This window comes from Schistocerca cancellata, chromosome 5 (assembly GCF_023864275.1).
Source record: "Schistocerca cancellata isolate TAMUIC-IGC-003103 chromosome 5, iqSchCanc2.1, whole genome shotgun sequence".
Taxonomy (NCBI): Eukaryota; Metazoa; Arthropoda; class Insecta; order Orthoptera; family Acrididae; genus Schistocerca; species Schistocerca cancellata.
Window position 1 is genome coordinate 811,024,505 of NC_064630.1, and position 23,210 is coordinate 811,047,714.

A 23,210-nucleotide genomic window follows, 5' to 3' on the forward strand; every position below is an offset into this window, starting at 1 on the left:
GCTCCGCAAATAGCAAAACTCCTTTACTACTTTTAAGTGTCTCATTTCCTAATCTAATTCCCTCAGCATCACCCGACTTAATTCGACTAAATTCCATGATCCTCGTTTTGCTTTTGTTGATGTTCATCTTATATCCTCCTTTCAAGACACTGTCCATTCCGTTCAACTGCTCTTCCAAGTCCTTTGCTGTCTCTGACAGAATTACAATGTCATCGGCCAACCTCAATGTTTTTACTTATTCTCCATGGATTTTAATACCTACTCCGAACTTTTCTTTTATTTCCTTTACTGCTTGCTCAATATACAGATTGAATAACATCGGGGAGAGGCTACAACCCTGTCTTACTCCCTTCCCAACCACTGCTTCCCTTTCATGTCCCTCGACTCTTATAACTGCCATCTGGTTTCTGTACAAATTGTAAATAGCCTTTTCGCTCCCTGGGTTTTACCCCTGCCACCTTTAGAATTTGAATGAGAGTATTCCAGTCAACATTGTCAAAAGCTTTCCCTAAGTCTACAAATGCTAGAAACGTAGGTTTGCCTTTCCTTAATCTTTCTTCTAAGATAAGTCGTAAGGTCAGTATTGCCTCACGTGTTCCGACATTTCTACGGAATCCAAACTGATCTTCCCCGAGGTCGACTTCTACCAGTTTTTCCATTCGCCTATAAAGAATTCGCGTTAGCATTTTGCAGCTGTGACTTATTAAACTGATAGTTCGGTAATTTTCACATCTGTCAACACCTGCTTTCTTTGGGATGTAATTATTACATTCATATTAAAGTCTTAGCGAATTTGCCTGTCTCATACATCTTGCTCACCAGATGGTAGAGTTTTGTCATGAATGGCTCTCCCAACTCCGTCAGTAGTTCTAATGGAATGTTGTCTCGAGGTATAGGAAAAGTGAATGGCAGTGTAAGAACAAATGTAAGAAGAGTACAAGAGTAGTAGATGTAAGATTGGTGGTTGGGGCTCTCAGTGGCGTACGTACCCCGACGCAGAGCAGGAGTCGATGCAGTCGGCAGCGACGAAGCACGCGAGGTCCATAGCGAGCTGGTCGTTGGCCGTGGCGTCAGTGAGGCCGGCGAGAGCAGCCAGCCCGTCGTCACACCCCTCGTACCCGAGGCTCCAGGGTGGCAGCGTCCAGCTCGTTATCAGGCGAAGCATCGCACCCACCGCGATGGACCGATACTGCAGGGTCTTGCCGGCTATCAACACGCCACTGTGTCCTGCAAAACGTTGTAACGTATTACTATCTTTACGACGTTTCTCGTCGAGCCGTATGTGTTACTTGCATTTCTAGCTGCTTTTCTTACACAAATAATGATAAAAATTCAGAAATTCGGGGTCGCCACCAGCCCAAGCAATTCCTAACCATTTACAAAATTAAACGGATTTGGAAAATATTAGTGTAATTACTTTAATAATTTAATTACAACTACGCAAATTTCTTCAAGCAGCCAGATAAATAGCACTCCGTGTCGTGCATGAAGCAACTTCCAGAATGAGATTTTCACTCTGCAGTGGAGTGTGCACTGATATGAAACTTCCTGGCAGCTTAAAACTGTGTGCCCGACCGAGACTCGAACTCACAGTTTTAACCTGCCAGGAAATTTCATATCGGCGCACACTGCGCTGCAGAGTGAAAATGTCATTCTGGAAACATCCCCCGGGCTGTGGCTAAGCCACGTCTCCGCAGTATCCTTTCTTTCAGGAGTGCTAGTTCTGCAAGATTCGCAGGAGAGCTGCTGTAAAGTTTGGAAGGTAGGAGACGAGGTACTGGCAGAAGTAAAGCTGTGAGGACCGGGCGTGAGTCGTGCTTCAGTAGCTCAGGTGGACAGTCTGCCGCCGGCAGTGCTGCGAGGCGGTCACGCGCCAGAGCGCTGCGGGCGAGGCGCGCACGGTGTGTTTGTGTTTACTTCGGCCGCTGTCAGTGCCGTTCTCCCTTCTAGACCACCATGGCGCACAACTATCGGAAGAAGACATTACGTTTCAACTTTTGTTCCGACTTCGCCCGACCCGAGGCCCTGGAGGTAGAACGATTTATTCGCGATGAAGTTAAAATACCACCAACGGATCTAATTGGTATCCACTTGTCCATAGTTAGCAGTACCGTCTACGTCAAAATGATCAACGATGCAGCGTGCGACAAGGTGCTTCGAGAGGCAAAACGTGGACTGCGCTTCTGTCATTCCGACGGCAACGTCGGACCCGTTACCGTCGATCACGCAGGTCTCGGCACACGGACGATAAGGATCTTCGAACTGCCGTTCGAACTACCTGCAGACGTCGTCGTCGAGGCGTTCCGTCCCTATGGCAACGTTCTGGAACATGTTGCCGAACGATGGGTACAATTTCAAACCTATCCCGTTTTAAACGGTGTTCGACAGGTCCGCATAGAGTTGCAGAAACACGTGCCTTCCTATCTACGTATCGGAGGCTGCCGTGCCATTATAATGTACGACGGCCAACCTCGGACCTGTTCCGGTTGCGGGAAAGAAGGTCACCTACGATCTGAATGCATTCAACGACGTGTCGCGCAGCTCCCGTTGTCGGAAGCGTCCGTCACACCCACGATGACCGCCCTGCCGGTCACTTACGCAGCGGCTCTCGCCACGTCTACACTTTCGTCCAGTCCGTCGCCCGGTCCTTCCGATCGGCACGTCCCACCGTCCCAGTCACCTATGGACGGTGCGGACGTCCCACCTGACAACCTTGCCGCCGAACAGGCTCCCGCACCGGACGCTGAGGAGAACAGTACTTTTTCACAACACCTGTTTGACCATTTCATTGTACCCAACGACGCCTTCGAACCAGGTCGACGCTCCTCCTTACCGTCGTCCGACACTGAGGAACACGTGCGCAAACAACGCTCGCCACGTAGGCGCAAACGCCGTCGCCGTTCACCCACGGGCTCTCAAAGCGTCGCCACCCGCGACGACGAAGACGACGCCCAACCAGCCGACATTTCCACACAGAGGTCGGCGGACAACTTTCACGATGAACAAGACGTTTCGCAGGACGGGACCACCGTGGAGGTCGCCACGCACAATGTAACGATCGGTGCGCCGGTTGAGACGCCTGTCTCCCCGCCGACAACTCCAGATCTCTCTCACCACGACGCAATTCCCATGGACATTGGACAGACCCACGGCACAGGAACATGGGCCGACGACATTGACGAAGATAGATCCTTTATCATTTAGCTACAAAATAGCAGGTCAGCAACTGAAAGCAGTTAATACCATAAATTATCTGGGAGTACGCATTAGGAGTGATTTAAAATGGAATGATCATATAATGTTGATCGTCGGTAAAGCAGATGCCAGACTGAGATTCATTGGAAGAATCCTAAGGAAATGCAATCCGAAAACAAAGGAAGTAGGTTACAGTACGTTTGTTCGCACACTGCTTGAATACTGCTCAGCAGTGTGGGATCCGTACCAGATAGGGTTGATAGAAGATATAGAGAAGATCCAACGGAGAGCAGCGCGCTTCGTTACAGGATCATTTAGTAATCGCGAAAGCGTTACGGAGATGATAGATAAACTCCAGTGGAAGACTCTGCAGGAGAGACGCTCAGTAGCTCGGTACAGGCTTTTTTTGAAGTTTCGAGAACATACCTTCACCAATGAGTCAAGCAGTATATCGCTCCCTCCTACGTATATCTCCCGAAGAGACCATGAGGATAAAATCAGAGAGATTAGAGCCCACACAGAGGCATACCGACAATCCTTCTTTCCACGAACAATACGAGACTGGAACAGAAGGGAGAACCGATAGAGGTACTCAAGGTACCCTCCGCCACACACCGTCAGGTGGCTTGCGGAGTATGGATGTAGATGTAGATGTAGATACGCCCCCTCCTCCGGATGAGTTGCCTCCGCCGGACGAGGCTGCCTGTTAACATCAAAAGCGAGGCACTGCAGCTGATGGGACGGGACTTCCTGTCGGTGCCCTCCTCTTACTTCCCCTGGTGATGGTAGACGCGCGTCCACCACCACTGAAACCTACGTACCGGTTTGCCACACTGAACATCAACATTATCGGCACTGCACCCAAGCTGCAACTCCTATGTGACATGCTTCGGGCCTCTGACGTCGACGTCGCCCTTCTTCAGGAAGTACGCGTCGCCACACTACCACCAGTCTACGGCTACGACTCATACACGTCCACATGTGATCAATCAGGGCGTGGCTTTCTACATACGCGAAGGAATCCCACTCAAGGACACGACAATCCTTCCCTGTGGAAGAGGCATGGCTGTTACCATCTTCGACACGCGCGTCATCAATATCTACGCTCCGTCTGGCTCCACGAACCGTCGGCAGCGGTCCACTTTCTTCGGACATGACGTGGCGCCCCTGTTTTCTGGACGCTATGATCGCCTTATCATGGGAGGCGATTTCAACTGTGTCCTCCATCCGCAGGACCAAATGCCTGGTTATTCGCCATGCCCGGCGCTGCTCACCTTAATCGAAGATTTTCATCTAGTGGACGTTTGGGAGGAAATTCATGGCAATACCCCCGGTTTTACCCATTATACGATGTGCATTCAAGTTCTAAGGCCTCCGATTTTTTTCTAATTAACTACTCACCCGAAATCGATGAAACTGGCGTTACTTCTCGACGTAATCGCCCTGCAGACGTACACATTTTTCACAACGCTGACGCCATGATTCCATGGCAGCGGCGAAGGCTTCTTTAGGAGTCTGTTTTGACCACTGGAAAATCGCTGAGGTAATAGCAGCACGGCTGGTGAATGTGATGCCACGGAGAGTGTCTTTCATTGTTGGAAAAAGCCAAAAGTCACTAGGAACCAGGTCAGGTGATTAGGGAGCATGAGGAATCACTTCAAAGTTGTTATCACGAAGAAACTGTTGCGTAACGTTAGCTCGATGTGCGGGTGCGTTGTCTTGGTGAAACAGCACACGCGCAGCCCTTCCCGGACGTTTTCGTTGCAGTGCAGGAAGGAATTTGTTCTTCAAAACATTTTCGTAGGATGCACCTGTTGCCGTAGTGCCCTTTGGAACGCAATGGGTAAGGATTACGCCCTCGCTGTCCCAGAACATGGACACCATCATTTTTTCAGCACTGGCGGTTACCCGAAATTTTTTTGGTGGCGGTGAATCTGTGTGCTTCCATTGAGCTGATTGGCGCTTTGTTTCTGGATTGAAAAATGGCATCCACGTCTCATCCATTGTCACAACCGACGAAAAGAAAGTCTCATTCGTGCTGTCGTTGCACGTCAACATTGCACGGCAACATGCCACACGGGCAGCCATGTGGTCGTCCGTCAGCATTCGTGGCACCCACCTGGATGACACTTTTCGCATTTTCAGGTCGTCATGCAGGATTGTGCGCACAGAACCCACAGAAATGCCAACTCTGGAGGCGATCTGTTCCACAGTCATTCGCCGATCCCCCAAAACAATTCTCTCCACTTTCTCGATCATGTCGTCAGACCGGCTTGTGCGAGCCCGAGGTTGTTTCGGTTTGTTGTCACACGATGTTCTGCCTTCATTAAACTGTCGCACCCACGAACGCACTTTCGACGCATCCATAACTCCATCACCACATGTCTCCTTCAACTGTCGATGAATTTCAATTGGTTTCACACCACGCAAATTGAGAAATCGAGTGATTGCACGCTGCTCAAGTAAGGAAAACGTCGCCATTTTAAGTATTTAAAACAGTTCTCATTCTCGCCGCTGGTGGTAAAATTCCATCTGCCGTACGGTGCTGCCATCTCTGGGACGCATTGACAATGAATGCGGCCTCATTTTAAAACAATGCGCATGTTTCTATCTTTTTCCAGTTCGGAGAAAAAAATCGGAGGCCTTAGAACTTGAATGCACCTCGTACAGCACATTATGCGAGCAGACTGGACCGGTTTTATGTCTCTGCCCACCTTGGCAATGAAGTCGCCCAAGCTGAACGATGGCCCCTTCATTTTCGGATCACTGCGCCGACATTTGTTCCCTGGCTCTGCCACCTCAGTCAGTGTGGCGCAGCAGAGGTTACTGGAAGCTTAATACCTCCCCCCTTAATGATCCACACTGCCGACAACGTATTGCCACTACATGGGCGTCTTGCGAAAGACGCCTTCCGCAGTACACATCCACGTTCCATCGGTGGCTCACATGTGCCGAACCTGCAATCAGAAAGGCCTTCATACAATGTAGTAAGGAAGCAGCAGCATGGCATCGAGACACCACAAATTTTCACTACGTCGTCCTCCGTGAGCTCGATGCACTCCCTTCATCAGCTGACACCCATAGGGAACGACAACGTACTAAAGCTCGTCTCCTCTCTCTTCAACGTGCACGACTGCATGGTGTCGTGGTGCGTTCCCGACGACAAGACCTCCTCCACGACGAAACCCCATCCACAATCCATGCCGCATCCGACCATAGTCGTCGACGTCAACTTTTCGTCCCCAACATCACGACCTCCGATGGTGTTCACCACACAGCACAGGCGGCGGTGGTGTCTGCCTTTGCTGAACATTATCGCCAATTTTATGATGATGAACCGATGGCGACGCCCATTTCTGATGATCTCCGTCCTTCCCCTGATCGGACCCTCACCGTAGCGGAGTCAACGTCCATGATGTCTGCAGTCACCGCAGAAGAGGTGGTAGATGCGATCAACAAGGGGGCCAAGAACAAATCACCCGGACCAGATGGTCTCCCGGTGGAGTTTTACCGGGCGTTCACCACGTTAATGCTTCTTCGCTGGACGGAAATGATTCAGGAACTCTTTACTCCGTCCTTCCCAATTCCACCTGAATTCGTCACTGGCATTCTTCTACCTGTGCCTAAACCGAAGGGAGGGTCTCATGTCTCTCATATCGCCCCTTTACACTACTGAATGCAGACTATAAAATCTATGCACGCCTCTTAGCAGCGCGCATACGCACCGTCTTACCTACGGTCCATTCACCTGAGCAGACTGCACGTGGTTGTGGGGCCACCTTACAAACAGCCCTAGGAGAATGCTGTGACCTCATTGCACTGGCGTCGGTTTGTCGCCTTCGTGCAGCACTGGTATCCGTCGATTTCACGAGTGCCTTTGATCGCGTTCGACACCCATTCCTCCTCATGGTGGCGACACGTATGGGGTTCCCATTACTTTTTGTCGATGCCATTCGCCGGTTACAACTTCCCGCGGTCTCGATGGTACAAGTCAATGGGAGTGAGTCGTGCTTCGGTAGCTCAGGTGGTAGAGCTCTTGCCCGCGAAAGGCAAAGGTCCCGAGTTCGAGTCTCGGTCGGGCACACAGTTTTAATCTGCCAGGAAGTTTCGTATCAGAAGGGTCATTGATTGCCAAACACGTGGCACAAAATCGGCACACACAGACAAAAGCAATTTCCGCAATATATAAGACTAAAAATCATTTTAAAAAATAACTCGCTTCACAAGCTTCAGTTTAGCTAAAGTTCTTAAGTATTTCACCAGTTAAACATAACGAAGTCCTAACTCAACCTGATTCCTATCACTTGAAACCCCCCTTAACAGCTACGATCCGTGCTCACCAAGCGTTCACCGAAGAGTGCCCCTTTCTCTTACCCAGCTCCTCGTGCAGCGGAAGCTAGCAGAGGGGTACCCCTCCAACCTCACACACAGATACAGCTTTCGACACAGCCGCGACTAAGAAGGGGAAACCTCTCTGTTCAGGAATTGGAAACCTAAGTTGGTCATCCTGTGCTCTACTTTGAACGAGAAACAACATCGTCTGCTCCCGGCAGACGATGACCAACTCAGCGATTCCCACAAAACAAAACCGAAACCCACATTAAAACACACATATAATAATCAATAGGCCTTGTTTGAGTGCTCAGTCTTTCTGGAAGAGTTCATCAATTGAGCTAAAATCAGGTAGTAAAATGAATAGGTTGCACAGAATTCGACAAGCGACTTATGAAACGACTTCGCAGAGATGTTTCAATGTTTTCACTCATCTTCATGCATTTACACAATTCAGACAAGATTTTATTAGCTAGTACTACACAGAGGTGATGGCGATATGCATATACAGGGTGGTCCATTGACAGTGACCGGGCCAAATATCTCACGAAATAAGCGTCAAACGAAAAAACTACAAAGAACGAAACTTCTCTAGCTTGAAGGGGGAAACCAGATGGCGCTATGTTTGGCCCGCTAGATGGCGCTGTCATAGCTCAAACGGATATCAACTGCGTTTTTTTTAAAAATAGGAACCCCCATTTTTATTACATATTCGTGTAGTATGTAAAGAAATATGAATGTTTTAGTTGGACCACTTTTCTCGCTTTGTGATAGATGGCACTGTAATACTCACAAACACATGGCTCACAATTTTAGACGAACAGTTGGTAACAGGTAGGTTTCTTAAATTAGAATACAGAACGTAGGTACGTTTGAACATTTTATTTCACTTGCTCCAATGTGACACATGTACCTTTTTGAACTTATCATTTCTGAGAACGCAAGCTATTACAGCGTGATTACTTGTAAATACCACGTTAATGCAATAAATGCTCAAAATGATGTCCGTCAACCTCAATGCATTTGGCAGTATATGTAACGACATTCAAACGCACGCGACCTATATGCCGGACATTCATCATGTTGGAAGTACATCGGGATTCTGTCATGCAGTGAAACTTCTTGTAGTAACATCGGTAGAACAGTACGTAGGAAATCAGCATACATTGCACCATTTAGTTTTCCATCGATAAAATGGGGGCAAATTATCCTTGCTCCCATAATGCCGCACCTGATGTTCCACTTATCGCAGCCATCGTGAATTTTCCGGTTGCCCAATAGTGCAAATTATGCCGGTTTACGTTACCGCTGTTGCTGAATGACGCTTCGTCGCTAAATAGAACGCCTGCAAAAAAACTGTCATCGTCCCGTAATTTCTCTTGTGCCCGGTGGCAGAACTGTACACGACGTTTATAGTCGTCGTCAAGCAATTCCTGGTACATAGAAATATGGTACGGGTTGTAACGTTCCCTAGCAAACTCACACTATTAATAAACTAAAATTTAATGGTACCATATACGCCGCTATGAAGCAATTTGTATATACTGTAAGTATTTAACAAAAAATTATTATTTAATTTTGTGTAAAGGACATTCGTTATTATTGTAATATTTTCTGTAGTAATATTCTCGATGTATTTAGGATGGTAATATTTCTATACTCATAATGTAATTGCGAAATGTGTCAATATCTGCGATAACAAAAATGTAAAATTCAGCCACAGAGGAAAATAATGTTGTAAGATTACAAGGAGATGTTAATGGTCAGCAGTAGTATAAAAGCACCACGTAGTGTGTATTCTTTGTCGTCTCCCTATAGAGCTGAAAGTGAGAGGAACCTGTGAAGTAGCATTTTATGAATGGGTAGACTTATTTTATCTGTATCTAGATTTAGCCGCCATTAGAGGAGAAATTACAAACTAATGTACAGGGTGTTTCAAAAATGACCGGTATATTTGAAACGGCAATGAAAACTAAACGAGCAGCGATAGAAATACACCGTTTGTTGCAATATGCTTGGGACAACAGTACATTTTCAGGCGGACAAACTTTCGAAATTACAATAGTTACAATTTTCAACAACAGATGGCGCTGCAAGTGATGTGAACGATATAGAAGACAACGCAGTCTGTGGGTGCGCCATTCTGTACGTCGTCTTTCTGCTGTAAGCGTGTGCTGTTCACAACGTGCAAGTGTGCTGTAGACAATATGGTTTATTCCTTAGAACAGAGGATTTTTCTGGTGTTGGAATTCCACCGCCTAGAACACAGCGTTGTTGCAACAAGACGAAGTTTTCAACGGAGGTTTAATGTAACCAAAGGACCGAAAAGCGATACAATAAAGGATCTGTTTGAAAAATTTCAACGGACTGGGAACGTGACGGATGTACGTGCTGGAAAGGTAGGACGACGGCATACGGCAACCACAGAGGGCAACGCGCAGCTAGTGCAGCAGGTGATCCGACAGCGGCCTCGGGTTTCCGTTCGCCGTGTTGCAGCTGCGGTCCAAATGACGCCAACGTCCATGTATCGTCTAATGCACCAGAGTTTACACCTCTATCCGTACAAAATTCAAACGCGGCTACCCCCCAGCGCCGCTACCATTGCTGCACGAGAGACATTCGCTAACGATATAGTGCACAGGATTGATGACGGCGACATGCATGTGGGCAGCATTTGGTTTACTGACGAAGCTTATTTTTACCTGGACGGCTTCGTCAATAAACAGAACTGGCGCATATGGGGAACCGAAAAGCCCCATGTTGCAGTCCCATCGTCCCTGCATCCTCAAAAAGTACTGGTCTGGGCCGCCATTTCTTCCAAAGGAATCATTGGCCCATTTTTCAGATCCGAAACGATTACTGCATCACGCTATCTGGACATTCTTCGTGAATTTGTGGCGGTACAAACTGCCTTAGACGACACTGCGAACACCTCGTGATTTATGCAAGATGGTGCCCGGCCACATCGCACTGCCGACGTCTTTAATTTCCTGAATGAATATTTCGATGATCGTGTGATTGCTTTGGGCTATCCGAAACATACAGGAGGCGTCGTGGATTGGCCTCCCTATTCGCCAGACATGAACCCCTGTGACTTCTTTCTGTGGGGACACTTGAAAGACCAGGTGTACCGCCAGAATCCAGAAACAATTGAACAGCTGAAGCAGTACATCTCATCTGCATGTGAAGCCATTCCGCCAGACACGTTGTCAAAGGTTTCGGGTAATTTCATTCAGAGACTACGCCATATTATTGCTACGCATGGTGGATATGTGGAAAATATCGTACTATAGTTTCCCAGACCGCAGCGCCATCTGTTGTTGAAAATTGTAACTACTGTAATTTCGAAAGTTTGTCTGCCTGAAAATGTACTGTTGTCCCAAGCATATTGCAACAAACGGTGTACTTCTATCGCTGCTCGTTTAGTTTTTATTGCCGTTTCAAATATACCGGTCATTTTTGAAACACCCTGTAAGTTGAATTATTGTTGTGGTCTAAATACATTATAATTTATCGAAAGTGTGTATTATTAATGTAAATTAGCTTGCCCATGTCATCTATAATATTTCTTTAAAGAATTTTCAGCATTTTTAGCGGCGTTGCTGGGCTGTGCCGCGACCGAACGATTTGCAGCGGCGGCACATTTAAAAAAATTGTTCTGCTAGGAAAAATTAACCAATCCCGTAAATCGGGAGCAGATAAAAATTAGCACTTCATTTAAGAAAATGTTTTTATTTTACAGCGATCCTGAGACTAACGGAATTTATTACTAGTTTCACATTTGTGCATTCATAGGCGGATAGTTAACGTTGAAATTTAACAATTTTGGTTCTTTCAAATAACTTAAATGTATAGTGAAGTGTGTTTTATCAGTGATAATTAAACGTCGGCTTGGCAATATTTAACCATTTTCTGCTAATAGAGACAGTCTTGTGTTCCACAGCTAATGCTGGGAAAGAATTCAGTAAATATTAAAAAAAAAAAACCACTGCATTTAGAAAATGTGTGCCAAGGCCGAATTATATAAAGGATTTAATTCTCAACTAAATATTCTTAATCAGTTAATATGAATTCACGTAATTTTAAATGTACTTAATTCTGTGTAAATGAATTTTTATTACCACACGTAAATAAGAGGTTATACAACAAAGTTCGTACGTACAGAAGGAAAGAAAGACAAATTAAAAAAAACAAATTTAAAAAAATGGGTAACTGATTATTTTATTCTTTAATGTAATTTCATTAAAGGGTGCAATCGATGTTGACGTAGCATTCTCAACACCGACGTTTCTCATATTCCCGATTCTCGCGCAATTTGTTTGCTACTGACGTGCGGGTTAGCCGCGAAAGCAGCTAAAACACCTACTTGGGGATCGTCAATTGTTGCACGTAGTGGTTCACGTTTCACATGTGGCTGAACACTTCCTGTTTCCTTAAATAACGTTACTATCCGGCGAACGGTCCGGACACTTGGATGAAGTCCAGGATACCGATCAGCATACATAGCACACGCCCGTCGGGTATTTTGATCACAGTAGCCATACATCAACACTATATCGACCTTTTCCGCAGTTGGTAAACGGTCCATTTTAACATGGGTAATGTATCACGAAGCAAATACCGTCCGCACTGGTGGAATGTCACGTGATATCACGTACTTATGGGTTTGTGACTATTACAGTGCCATCAATCACAAAGCGAAAAAGTGGTCCAACTAAAACATTCATATGTAATAAAAATTCATATGTAATAAATTCATATGTAATAAAAAATAGGGGTTCCTATTAAAAAAAAAACGCAGTTGGTATCCTTTTGACGTATGGTAGCGCGGGCCAGCCATAGCGCCATCTGGTTTTTCCCTTCAAGTTAGACGAGTTTCGTTCTTTGTAGTTTTTTCGTTTGATGCTTATTTCGTGAGATATTAGGCCTGGTCACTATCAATGGACCACCCTGTATACAGATTAAATCAGTATCCCCTTGCACAAGGTATAAAAGGCAAGTGCGTCGGTGGAGCTGTCATTTGTACTCACGTGAGAAGCTTTCCGACGTGATTATGCCCACATGATGGGGATTAACAGACTCTGAACGTAGAATGTTAGTTTGGGCTCCAAGTATGGGACATCCCGTTTCGGATATCGCTGGAGAATTCAGTATTTAGAGATCAACAGTGACCGTGTGCTGAGAATACCAGATATCAACCACTACCTTTCACCACAGAGAACGTAGTGGCCGAATGTCTTCACCTAATGACCGAGAGCAATGCCCTTTGCGTACAGTCGTCAAGGCTAACAGACATGCAACGCTATTGTTACGGCTTTCGTGGCCACTTGTTGACGAACTGCCTATTGGCTTCTGTCTCGGGTTCTTCGGCCGACGTACATCTGATGATTTTACTGACGTATCGTCAGCACGAGTGGTGGGCATTGTCAAAGCTTCACCCTCCAATGCTGGTGCTGAACTGGAGCTCCATTTCACCAACGGCAATGGAGGGTGAAGATTTGACAATGCCAGCCACTCGTGCTGGCGAAACGTCAGTAAACGTCGGCCGAAGAACCCGAGGCAGAAGCCAATAAGCAGTTTGTCAAGCATCACTATGTCAAATAACCGTAGAAATCAATGTTATCCGTTAGGACAATGTGGCGAAACCTAGCGTTAATGGGCTATGGCAGCAAACGGCCGACGCGAGTGCCTTTGCTGACAGCACAACATCGCCTGCAACCCCTGTCCTGGCCTCGTGACTACATCGGTTGGACCCTAAGCGATTGGAAAACCGTGGCCTCCTCAAATGAGTCCCGATTTCAGTTGGTAAGACCTGATAGTACGCTTCGAGTGTGGCGCGGTCATACACTGAAGTCTCTGGTAATCCATCAAGGAAAGTGGGACTGCAGACAGCACGAAGTACTTGAAATGATAACAAAACCAGCGGCTGTATTTAAATCCACCGTCATTTATTATTTTTTAACAAATGCCACAAGTTTCGACACCAAATGGTGTCATCTTCAGGACCCAAACGTAACCAGCCATCCACAACCGCTTTCACAAGCACTGAACAGAACTCACCTCTCAAAAAATCCCCGAGACTTGATGGCCTCCCTGTGGAGTTTTATGCCCGCTACTGGTCTACAATTGGAGACAAGATCACTTGCATGACAAATGAGGTCCTGAACGGAAAACCGGTCCCTGCAGAGTTTAAGGAAAGTAAAATATTACTGATTTCTAAGAGTAAAGGCAAAACCAACTTAAACAATTTTCGGCCTCTTTCGCTACTAAATTCTGATTACAAAATAATTTCGCGTATTATCAACAAAACACTCTCTGCCTTTTCCAACAAAATATTGAGTCATCATCAATTTTGTTCTCCGACCAGAATGATATTCGAAAGTCTATCTGCATACAGAGACGTCATTACAATTACCTCAGTGACAAGTATAAAATGTGCTTTAATCTTTATAGATTTCAGCAAAGCTTTTGACCGCGTTAGTCATAGATACCTCTTTGCGACGCTGTTAAGAATGGCTTTCCACCCCCAGATTGTGAACATGCTATGGAATATTGCAACAGGTATAAATGCGAAAACAGCAATCAATGGCCAAACATCTAAACCCATACAGATAAGGCGAGGGGTTCCACAGGGCAGTCCCTTATCTATGTTTTTATTTTCCGTATCTTTAGAGCCCTTCCTCCGCACTGTCCACGCAGGATTAACAGGTATAACATTGAGTGGTGAGAAAACTGTCATACGAGTTTATGCTGATGACGTGGGCGTTGTAATAAGGAATAATGAGGAGACAGTTACACTGGAAAGGGAAATCCAAAGATATTGTCTAGCGTCGGGAGCGACAGCAAATGAAAACAAAAGTCAAATATTAAATCTACGGGGCCTAGATCACCTTCGACTGGCATGGGCAAAACAAGACAACAAACATAAAACTTTGGGAATAACCTTAATGGCATGTCCGATGAGGATGGCTGCTTTTAACTGGGCGGAAACTAGGAGGAAAGTTCATGGTGCTGTGATGGAGAACATCCATCAAACTATGGACCTGGTGCAAAAAGTCAGATTCATCAACTCCTGCGTTTTGCCTAAAGCTTATTTCACTGCACAGGTATTTCCAATCCCTAAACTAGTAGCGAAAGGGATCATGTCCACTGTTACCAATTATTTATGGCGAGGAGACATATTCAGGGTTGGTGCGACTACCGTTATACTGGATGTCAGAAACGGGGGCCTCGGTTTGGTGGATATTCGCAATAAAGCGTCTGCTCTGTTCCTCAAACGGACTTTCAAAAACGGAAGTCAAATGAGGGTAGAAAGAAAATTGAAACGAAATTCCCAAATTGTGACTGGAAAGCTGTATGGCGGAACATCAACTATGCCAGGCTATGTACAGACGCTATTTCCGCATGGTACAAAACAGTTAATAATGTCATCAGCACCAACGAGAGACTATATGGGATCGGTTTAAAACAGACACCCCTTTGTGGAAAATGCAATCTGATGGATACACTCAGACACAGATTCACCTGTGGTGGCAATGTGCATAACCAGAATTGGATCAGGCAACAAATCGCCTTTCTCACCAGATCCTCTACGGAATATATAACGCCATCGCTCCTCCTGAGACCAGGCATGACATACTTTCCGAAATTAAAAACCAACGCCATTAGCTGGTTACTGGGAAAATGTGTTAGTTATGTCATCCACAAACTTGGGTCGGACAACGAGATAGAATTCCGCATTTACATGAAGTGTGAATATGCAAAAATCAGCACGTATCGCAACCACAAGAAGCACTACGGCAACATGCTGAAGATCGTTTTTGAAAGAATGGGTGTTGGTTAAATATGTGGAACCACTACAACACCTTGAACGAGAACGAACAGAAGAAAATTAAAAGTCACTTGGTTTCTTATTATTATTTACTATTACCTTGCTTCCGGAACATTTTTTTTTCTTTTTTCAAAACATTTTTTCAAAATTACTCGTGTTCGACTTCCAACGTATTTGTGTGATTCGAGAAGAATTGTTAAGTTTTTATCAGTGTTCAGTTTCTACTCAGAGAAGAGGTTTCTTTGTCTTTCTTACATCGGAGAATGGGAATATTATGTTAAGATTTCTGCACAGTGCTATGTCCCAACAGGGAACATGAAAAAGGTGTGGGAGGGGTTTGGTCCTCGACGCACTGGCAGTGCCGTGAAGAGACCCCACTGCTAGTGCGGCGTCTACCACACCCTGACCATCCTAAAAATACAAAGAAAATAAAAAAATAAATATAAAATGAAAATAAAATAAAAGTGGTTAATAAAAATTGGATTGCTGGAAAAAAGGATGGATATAAAAAAGTGGATAGAGAAAAAAACAAAAAAATGGAAAAAAGTGGTTAAAGAAAAGTGGTTAAAGAAAAAAAAGATGGATAGAGAATCTGCCATGTAAGCAGGAGATCCCGGGTTCAAGTCCCGGTCGGGGCACACATTTTCATCTGTCCCCGTTGACGGTTGTCAACGCTCAGGGTGTTCATTTCATTGTAATTTTAATATTTCAACTCTAAGCTGAAGGCCACCATTAATTTCTTTGAAAGCCCGCAACCATGAGGGAGAGTATCAAAGAGAATAACTCCTTCAGAGGCCCAGAAGACCATGATTCTATCGTCTGTGGCTGCGGTTTTAAGCTTTTTGTACGGAGGAGATGTGATATGACGCCACATCATGGCTTGCAGTTCCGTTTCCGGTGCGAAGTGATGAACCTACATTTTATCGCGCGTGACGATGTTCGATAATATATGATACTATCAGCCTCGTAGCAAGCAAACAGTTCCGCACAGACGGTCCTTCGTTGATCTTTATGGTCTTCTCTCAAGTGGAGATGATCCCAGTGGGCACACACATCTGTGTACCCCTGCGGGTAGATGAGTGTGCCAGCACTAACAAAAGAAATGGACAGTTGAGCAGCGAGGTGCGTGTGACGCGTCGATCACTTCGAGTGAGAGTGTCCGCACGTTTCAGCATTGCTGGCGGGCCGCACACGGGGGATCGGACAGATTTGCACGACATCTTTGCGATGGTGACAGACACCTAGGAATTTTTAACATGTTTCAGCCCAGTCAGCAACTGTGATAAATTAATATTTCAAAAATCCGCCTCAGTTGCGAAATGTTACTGGTCTTTACCCAGGTTTCAGCTAGAGTAATCTAGCCTTCTTCAGAAGCATAAAATAAACTAATACATGCCAGAATAAGACACGGTCAAACATAAAAAGCTTAAGTACCGTGATACCAGGTCAACCTACGTTACTTAGCTGAGGAACAGCCCCTTCGTGGAAAGCAGTCGATTAGCCGTGGACGCTACGTTGGAACTGACTGTGGCTCGCGGATATGTGCCGAGCAAGATGGCGGATCACGGAAAGTCAAAGGTGCCTGCCATTGGCTGTCTTTATGTTATGTACTGGCAAATTACCTATAACCTTAAACCATAAACCACACCAGTGGCAATACGCAATCAATACCTTCACTGCGCGATAACAACGGCGAAGTCACTGATAACAGTGCCACTAAAGCAGAGTTATTAAAAACGGTTTCCCGAAACTCCTTCACCGAAGAAGACGAACTAAATATTCCTGAATTCCAATCAAGAACAATTGCCAAGATGAGAAGCATAGAAGTAGATATCCTCGGTGTAACAAAGCAGCTTAAATCACTTAATAAAGAAAAGGCCTTCGGTCCAGATTGTATACCAGTCAGGTTCCTCTCAGAGTATGCTCATATAATAGCTCCGTATTAAGACTGAAAAGTTGCTCAAGTCACACCAATACCCTAAAAGGGAAGGAGGAGTAATAAACTGAATTACAGGCCCACATCAATAATGTCGATTTGCAGTAGCGTTTTGGAATGTATACTGTATTTGAACATCATAAAGTACATCGAAGAAAACGATTTATGGACACATAGTCGGCACTGATTCAGAAAACACCATTCTTGCGAAACACAACTAGCTCTTTATAATCATGAACTGATGGGTGCTATCGACACGGGCTATCAAATTGATTCCACATTGTTACATTTCCAGAAGGTTTTCGACACTGTTCCTCACAAGCGTCTTGTAACGTAACTATCTGTGGAATATCGCCCCAGTTGTGCGACTGGATTCGTGATTTCCTGTCAGAAAGGTTACAGTTCGTAGTCATAGAAGGAAAGTCATCGAGTAAAACAGAAGTAATATCCGGCGTTCCCCAAGGGAAGTGTTACAGGCGATCTATTGTTCCTGATCTCTATTAACGACATAGGAGACAATCTGAGTAGACGTCTTAGATTGTTTCCCGATGATGCTGTCATTTACCGTCTTGTAAAGTCATCAGATGATCAAAATAACTTGCAAAATGATTTAGATAAAATATTTGTATGGTGCGAAAAGTGGCAATTGACCCTGAATAAAGAAAAGTGTGATGTTATTCACATGAGTACTAGAACAAATCAGCTAAATTTCGATTACGGGATAACTCACACAAATCTGAACGCTGTAAATTCAGCTAAATACTTTGGGATTACAATTACAGATACCTAAATTGGAACGATCACATAGATAATATTATGGGTAGAGCAAAACAAAGACTGCGATTCATTGGCAGAACACTTAGAAGGTACAACAGGTGTACTAAAGAGACTGCTTACACCACGCTTGTCCGCCCTATTCTGGAGTACTGCTGTGCGGTGTGGGATCGGCATCAGGTGGGACTGACTGATGACATCGAAAAAGTACAAAGAAGGGCAGCTCGTTTTGTATTATCGTGAAGGAGGGGAGATAGTGCCATATACATGATACGTGATTTGGAGTGGCAATCATTAAAACTAAGGTGTTTTTCGTTGCGACGGGATCTTCTCATAAAATTTGAATTACCAGTTTTCTCCTCCGATTGCGAAAACATTCTGTTGCCACCCACCTGCATAGGGAGAAATGATCAACACGATAAAATACGAGAAATAAGGGCTCGCACAGAAAAATTTTAGTGCTCGTTTTTCCCGCGTGCCGTTGGAGAGTGGGACGGTAGAGAGACAGCTTGAAGGTGGTTCACTGAGCCCTCTGGCAGGCACTTTATTGTCAATAGCGCAGTAATCACGTAGAAATAGATGGATATGTAGAAATTTGTGAGGGAACAAGGCACCAAGTAGATAGAATCCCGATGAGCGTTAACTGTAAACCTAGACCATATTAACTGATACGAAATTTACTTAGACGTTACGTTCAGCTTGTTAGATTAAAAACCACATATGATCACCGCTATTTTGGTATGGTTCCGCACGATCTCAAGCGGGGGATGAACAAGGTTATATGTCAGTTACGCGAGTACTTCTCAAAGTTAGGGCACGTTGCAAATAAAATAATTTCCATTATACATGGAGTAATGCGTCACTTTGTTAACGCGAAATTTGACTAAGGTTGTTATATTATGGCACTACATTACTACGCATTTATGGCTGACTGGGTGTGTAAAGCTTAGGGCATCATTTGTGGCTTTATACACAGGTGGTCAACGTTGTGTTTAGGAAATCTGTAATAACTTAACCAAACATACACTAACTATAAATATTATATGTACGACCGTCCACTGTATGTAGTCACAAGGGTGACGTGGACCAAAACTCTTAAGGGAAAAGATTGATTATTAGTTAGCAGTGGGTTCAAGACCCTATGTATTCAAATAGGTTATGTCACGCTAGTTGTCGAAATACACACTCTAGTGTATCAGATATTACCTATTTAGGATGTTGCCTACAAGGCTATTAACTATTTAGGATGAAGATTATTGTGAGCGTCCTGGAATTCTCACATAGACTACCAAGAAATAAGGACCTAATATTTAAAGTAGGGTGTGTCAGAATGAACTTTTCACTCTGCAGCGCAGTGTGCGCTGATATGAAACTTCCTGGCAGATTAAAACTGTGTGCCGGACCGAGACTCGAACTCGGGACCTTTGCCTTTCGTGGGCAAGTGCTCTACCAACTGAGCTACCCAAGCTCGCCTCACGCACCCTCTTCACAGCTTCACTTCTGCCAGTACCTCGTCTCCTACCTTCCAAACTTTACAGATGCTCTCCTGCGCAGGAGACCACTTGTCCGCGAAAGGCAAAGGTCCCGAGATCGAGTCTCGGTCCGGCACACAGTTTTAATCTGCCAGGAAGTTTCATAGGGTGTGTCAGAACGTACAACGCAACTGCCAACACACTTATGTACTATTGACCGATAAAGGTCAAGCTAATAATATGAACATAAGCTGTATTCTTCCCTATTGAACGGGAACTTAAATTACGGATATGGTCTAATAGCGAGGAAAGTGTAAATGTCTCACGCATGTTAATAGCATAAATCAGAACCTAGTATTTAAAGTAGGGTGTGACTGGGCCCACAACGGCCCCATCATCACGCTTACGTGCTGTTGACCGACATAGGTCAAACACTTACAGGATATTGTCTGCAAACTAACCTTTGATAGGAATAATATCTCAAAGGCTAAGCTGTATACAGCGTGACTAAATGGGCAACGCTATAGTTCTCATAAAAAAGATTCTTTAGAGCAACAAGGTCAAAGTTATCTGCCTAGGGAAGAATACTTTAAACTGTATTCCATAAATATTAAAGTTAGCTTAAATTGTCGTCAAGATCTCATGAAATAGGATCGGCCAGCTTGAATTAAAGGCGGGCATAAGTTTTAATGCCTATGGGTAGAAAGAAAAGGCAATGTGTGCCAGCACCGTTGGTATGTTTGTCTACCATATTGTCAGTTATGTTGGAACGAGAACTATATGTACCGTATGGAATATTAATTAAACCATAGTACTTAACTGTTACTCGTAAACTAATCATTCACTGAATGGGATAACGTTGACCATCTGTATTGCAAAAGTCATCTATATTCAAGTTGCATACAGTGATTTGGAAACTTAACTTATATGTAACAGGACTAAGTATGACAGTACACTACTGGCCATTAAAATTGCTACACCAAGAAGAAATGCAGTTGATAAACGGGTATTCATTGGACAAATATATTATACTAGAACTGACATGTCATTTTATTTTCACGCAATTTGGGTGCATAGATCCTGAGAAATCAGTACACAGAACAACCACCTCTGGCCGTAATAACGGCCTTGATACGCCTAGGCATTGAGTCAAGCAGAGCTTGGATGGCGTGCACAGGTACAGCTGCCCATGCAGCTTCAACACGATACCACAGTTCATCAAGAGTACTGACTGGCGTATTGTGACGAGCCAGTTGCTCGGCCACCATTGACCACACGTTTTCAATTGGTGAGAGATCTGGAGAATGTGCTGGCCAGGGCAGCAGCCGAACATTTTCTGTATCCAGAAAGGCCCGTACAGGACCTGAAACATGCGGTCGTGCATTGTCCTGCTGAAATGTAGGGTTTCGCAGGGATCGAATGAAGGGTAGAGCCACGGGTCGTAACACATCTGAAATATAACGTCCACTGTCCAAAGTGTCATCAATGCGTACAAGAGGAGACGTGTAACCAATGGCACCCCTTACCATCACGCCGGATGATACGCCAGTATGGCGATGAGGAATACACGCTTCCAATGTGCGTTCACCGCGATGTCGCCAAACACGGGTGCGACCATCATGATGCTGTAAACAGAACCTGGATTCATCCGAAAAAATGACGTTTTGCCATTCGTGCACCCAGGTTCGTCGTTGAGTACACTATCGCAGGCGCTCCTGCCTGTGATGCAGCGTCAGGGGTAACCCCAGCCATGGTCTCCGAGCTAATAGTCCATGCAGCTTCAAACGTCGTCGAACTGTTCGTGCAGATGGTTGTTGTCTTGCAAACGTCCCCGTCTGTTGACTCAGGGATTGAGACGTGACTAAACGATCCGTTACAACCATGCGGATAAGATGCCTGTCATCTCGACTGTTAGTGATACTAGGCCGTTGGGATCCAGCACGGCGTTCCGTATTAGCGTCCTGAACCCACCGATTCCATTTTCTGTTAACAGTCATTAGATCTCGACCAACGCGAGCAGCAATGTCGCGATATAATAAGCCGCAATCGCGATAGGCTACAATCCGACCTTTATCAAAGTCGGTAACGTGATGGTACACATTTCTCCTCCTTACACGAGGCATCACAACAACGTTTCACCAGGCAACGCCGATCAACTGCTGTTTGTGTATGAGAAATCGGTTGGAAACTTTCCTCATGTCAGCACATTGTAGGTGTCGCTACCGGCGCCAGCCATGTGTGAATGCTCTGTAAAGCTAATCATTTGCATCTTCTTCCTGTCGGTTAAATTTCGAGTCTGTAACACGTCATCTTCCCGGTGTAGCCATTTTAATGTCCAGTAGTGTAGCATCACAAGCTAGTATATTATGTATAGGACTATGAGGTCAAAGTTATGGTACCAAAAGGTCTTTAACAAAATCAAAGTAATAGCTTATAAATACTGGGCAAATAAGAGTGCATTCATACGCGGTGACCAAAAGAGAATAAGGTGGTCGATGTTAAGATAAAATGAATTACGTTGGACGAAACAGTGGTTGGAAACCATGGAAAATGTATTATGCATCCTACCCATCACATTCCACAACCTCTGTCTAACACGCACTCTCACACATTTCGAAAACGTCTTGGGCTCAATGAAGAGATGTAGACTGATTATTTTCAGCCTTCCAAACCGCACTTCGTACCATATGGTCACACGCGAAAGGCTGGACAAAGTCGAGTGATGTGTAGTGAGTGTCACAGGCATTTGTTGTCAGACTGTGAATGTTTTATCTTGTTTGATAACGATATATGCAAGCAAAGCCTACTCTCAGTACTTCAAAACTGGACGGTGATTAAAGTAGTGTGAATCAGTGCTATACGAAAAAGTACTCACTGAATTCTCTACAGTAGGCGCTATACATCCAGTCTGCACCGTAGCCCTGGAAGTTGGAGATGTAGATCTTCTGGCAGACACAGTCGAGCACCGTAGTGCCGTTCGCCGCCAGCAGAGCCAGCAGCGGAGCAGCTACCCCCAGTGGATGCATTGTCAGCTGTTGTTGAGACCGAGAGGGAGTCACACGCAGCGAACATCGCAGGCACCGCGGGCCCACTATAAGGATTCTCGTAGCGGAAGTCTTTCCGCAGGATGGGAAAACCACAGGAAGGACGACGACTTCCGTGCTTATTCTTTTTTCCTGTCACAGTGACAACCTGCAAGCACACAGTCGTTTCAGAAAGATATTCCTTCGTTTTACGCGTACATCTGCCACACGTTTTTAGGCCGACAGAGAAAGCCACTAAGGGATAAACGGTTGGTACCCAGAAGAGAAGGTTTAGTTTCCGAAATAAGAATTGCGAGGCTTGACCTTCTTTAACACTGATTCCCCAACTGAGAGAGGTTGTAGGTAACTCCGCTCATTGTAACAATAAATTTGTTCATCCCTGTGATTGACGCTATGCCTGCTATCTTATACAGGGAGACAATATTATTGAAATACGTGCAATAAAATCGTCATTACGGTTTGTGTTAGGATGTTCAAACTGCTGGCCACGCGGCACTCTGGGAAATAGTATGCGCTGGCATAGTTTGGTTTAGCGACGAAGCCCACCTTCATTTGGAGGGTTCGTCGACAAGCAAAATTGGCGCATTTGGGGGACTGAAAGTCCACATTTCGCGACCGAGAACTCT

General features: G+C 45.1%; 1 protein-coding gene across 1 annotated transcript in view; it reads right to left on the reverse strand.

Moving 5' to 3' along the window:
• The window catches only part of LOC126188815 (uncharacterized), a 219,210-nt gene extending 196,621 nt beyond the window's left edge, over positions 1-22,589 (reverse strand). Inside the window, exons 1-2 of the mRNA XM_049930427.1 lie at positions 22,416-22,589; positions 990-1,227 (exon numbers count right to left, since the gene is read on the reverse strand). Coding sequence (XP_049786384.1) covers positions 990-1,227; positions 22,416-22,566 — 389 coding nt within the window. The 5' untranslated portion in view covers positions 22,567-22,589. The remainder of the gene's footprint in view (positions 1-989; positions 1,228-22,415) is intronic.
• Positions 22,590-23,210: the final 621 nt, after the last annotated feature.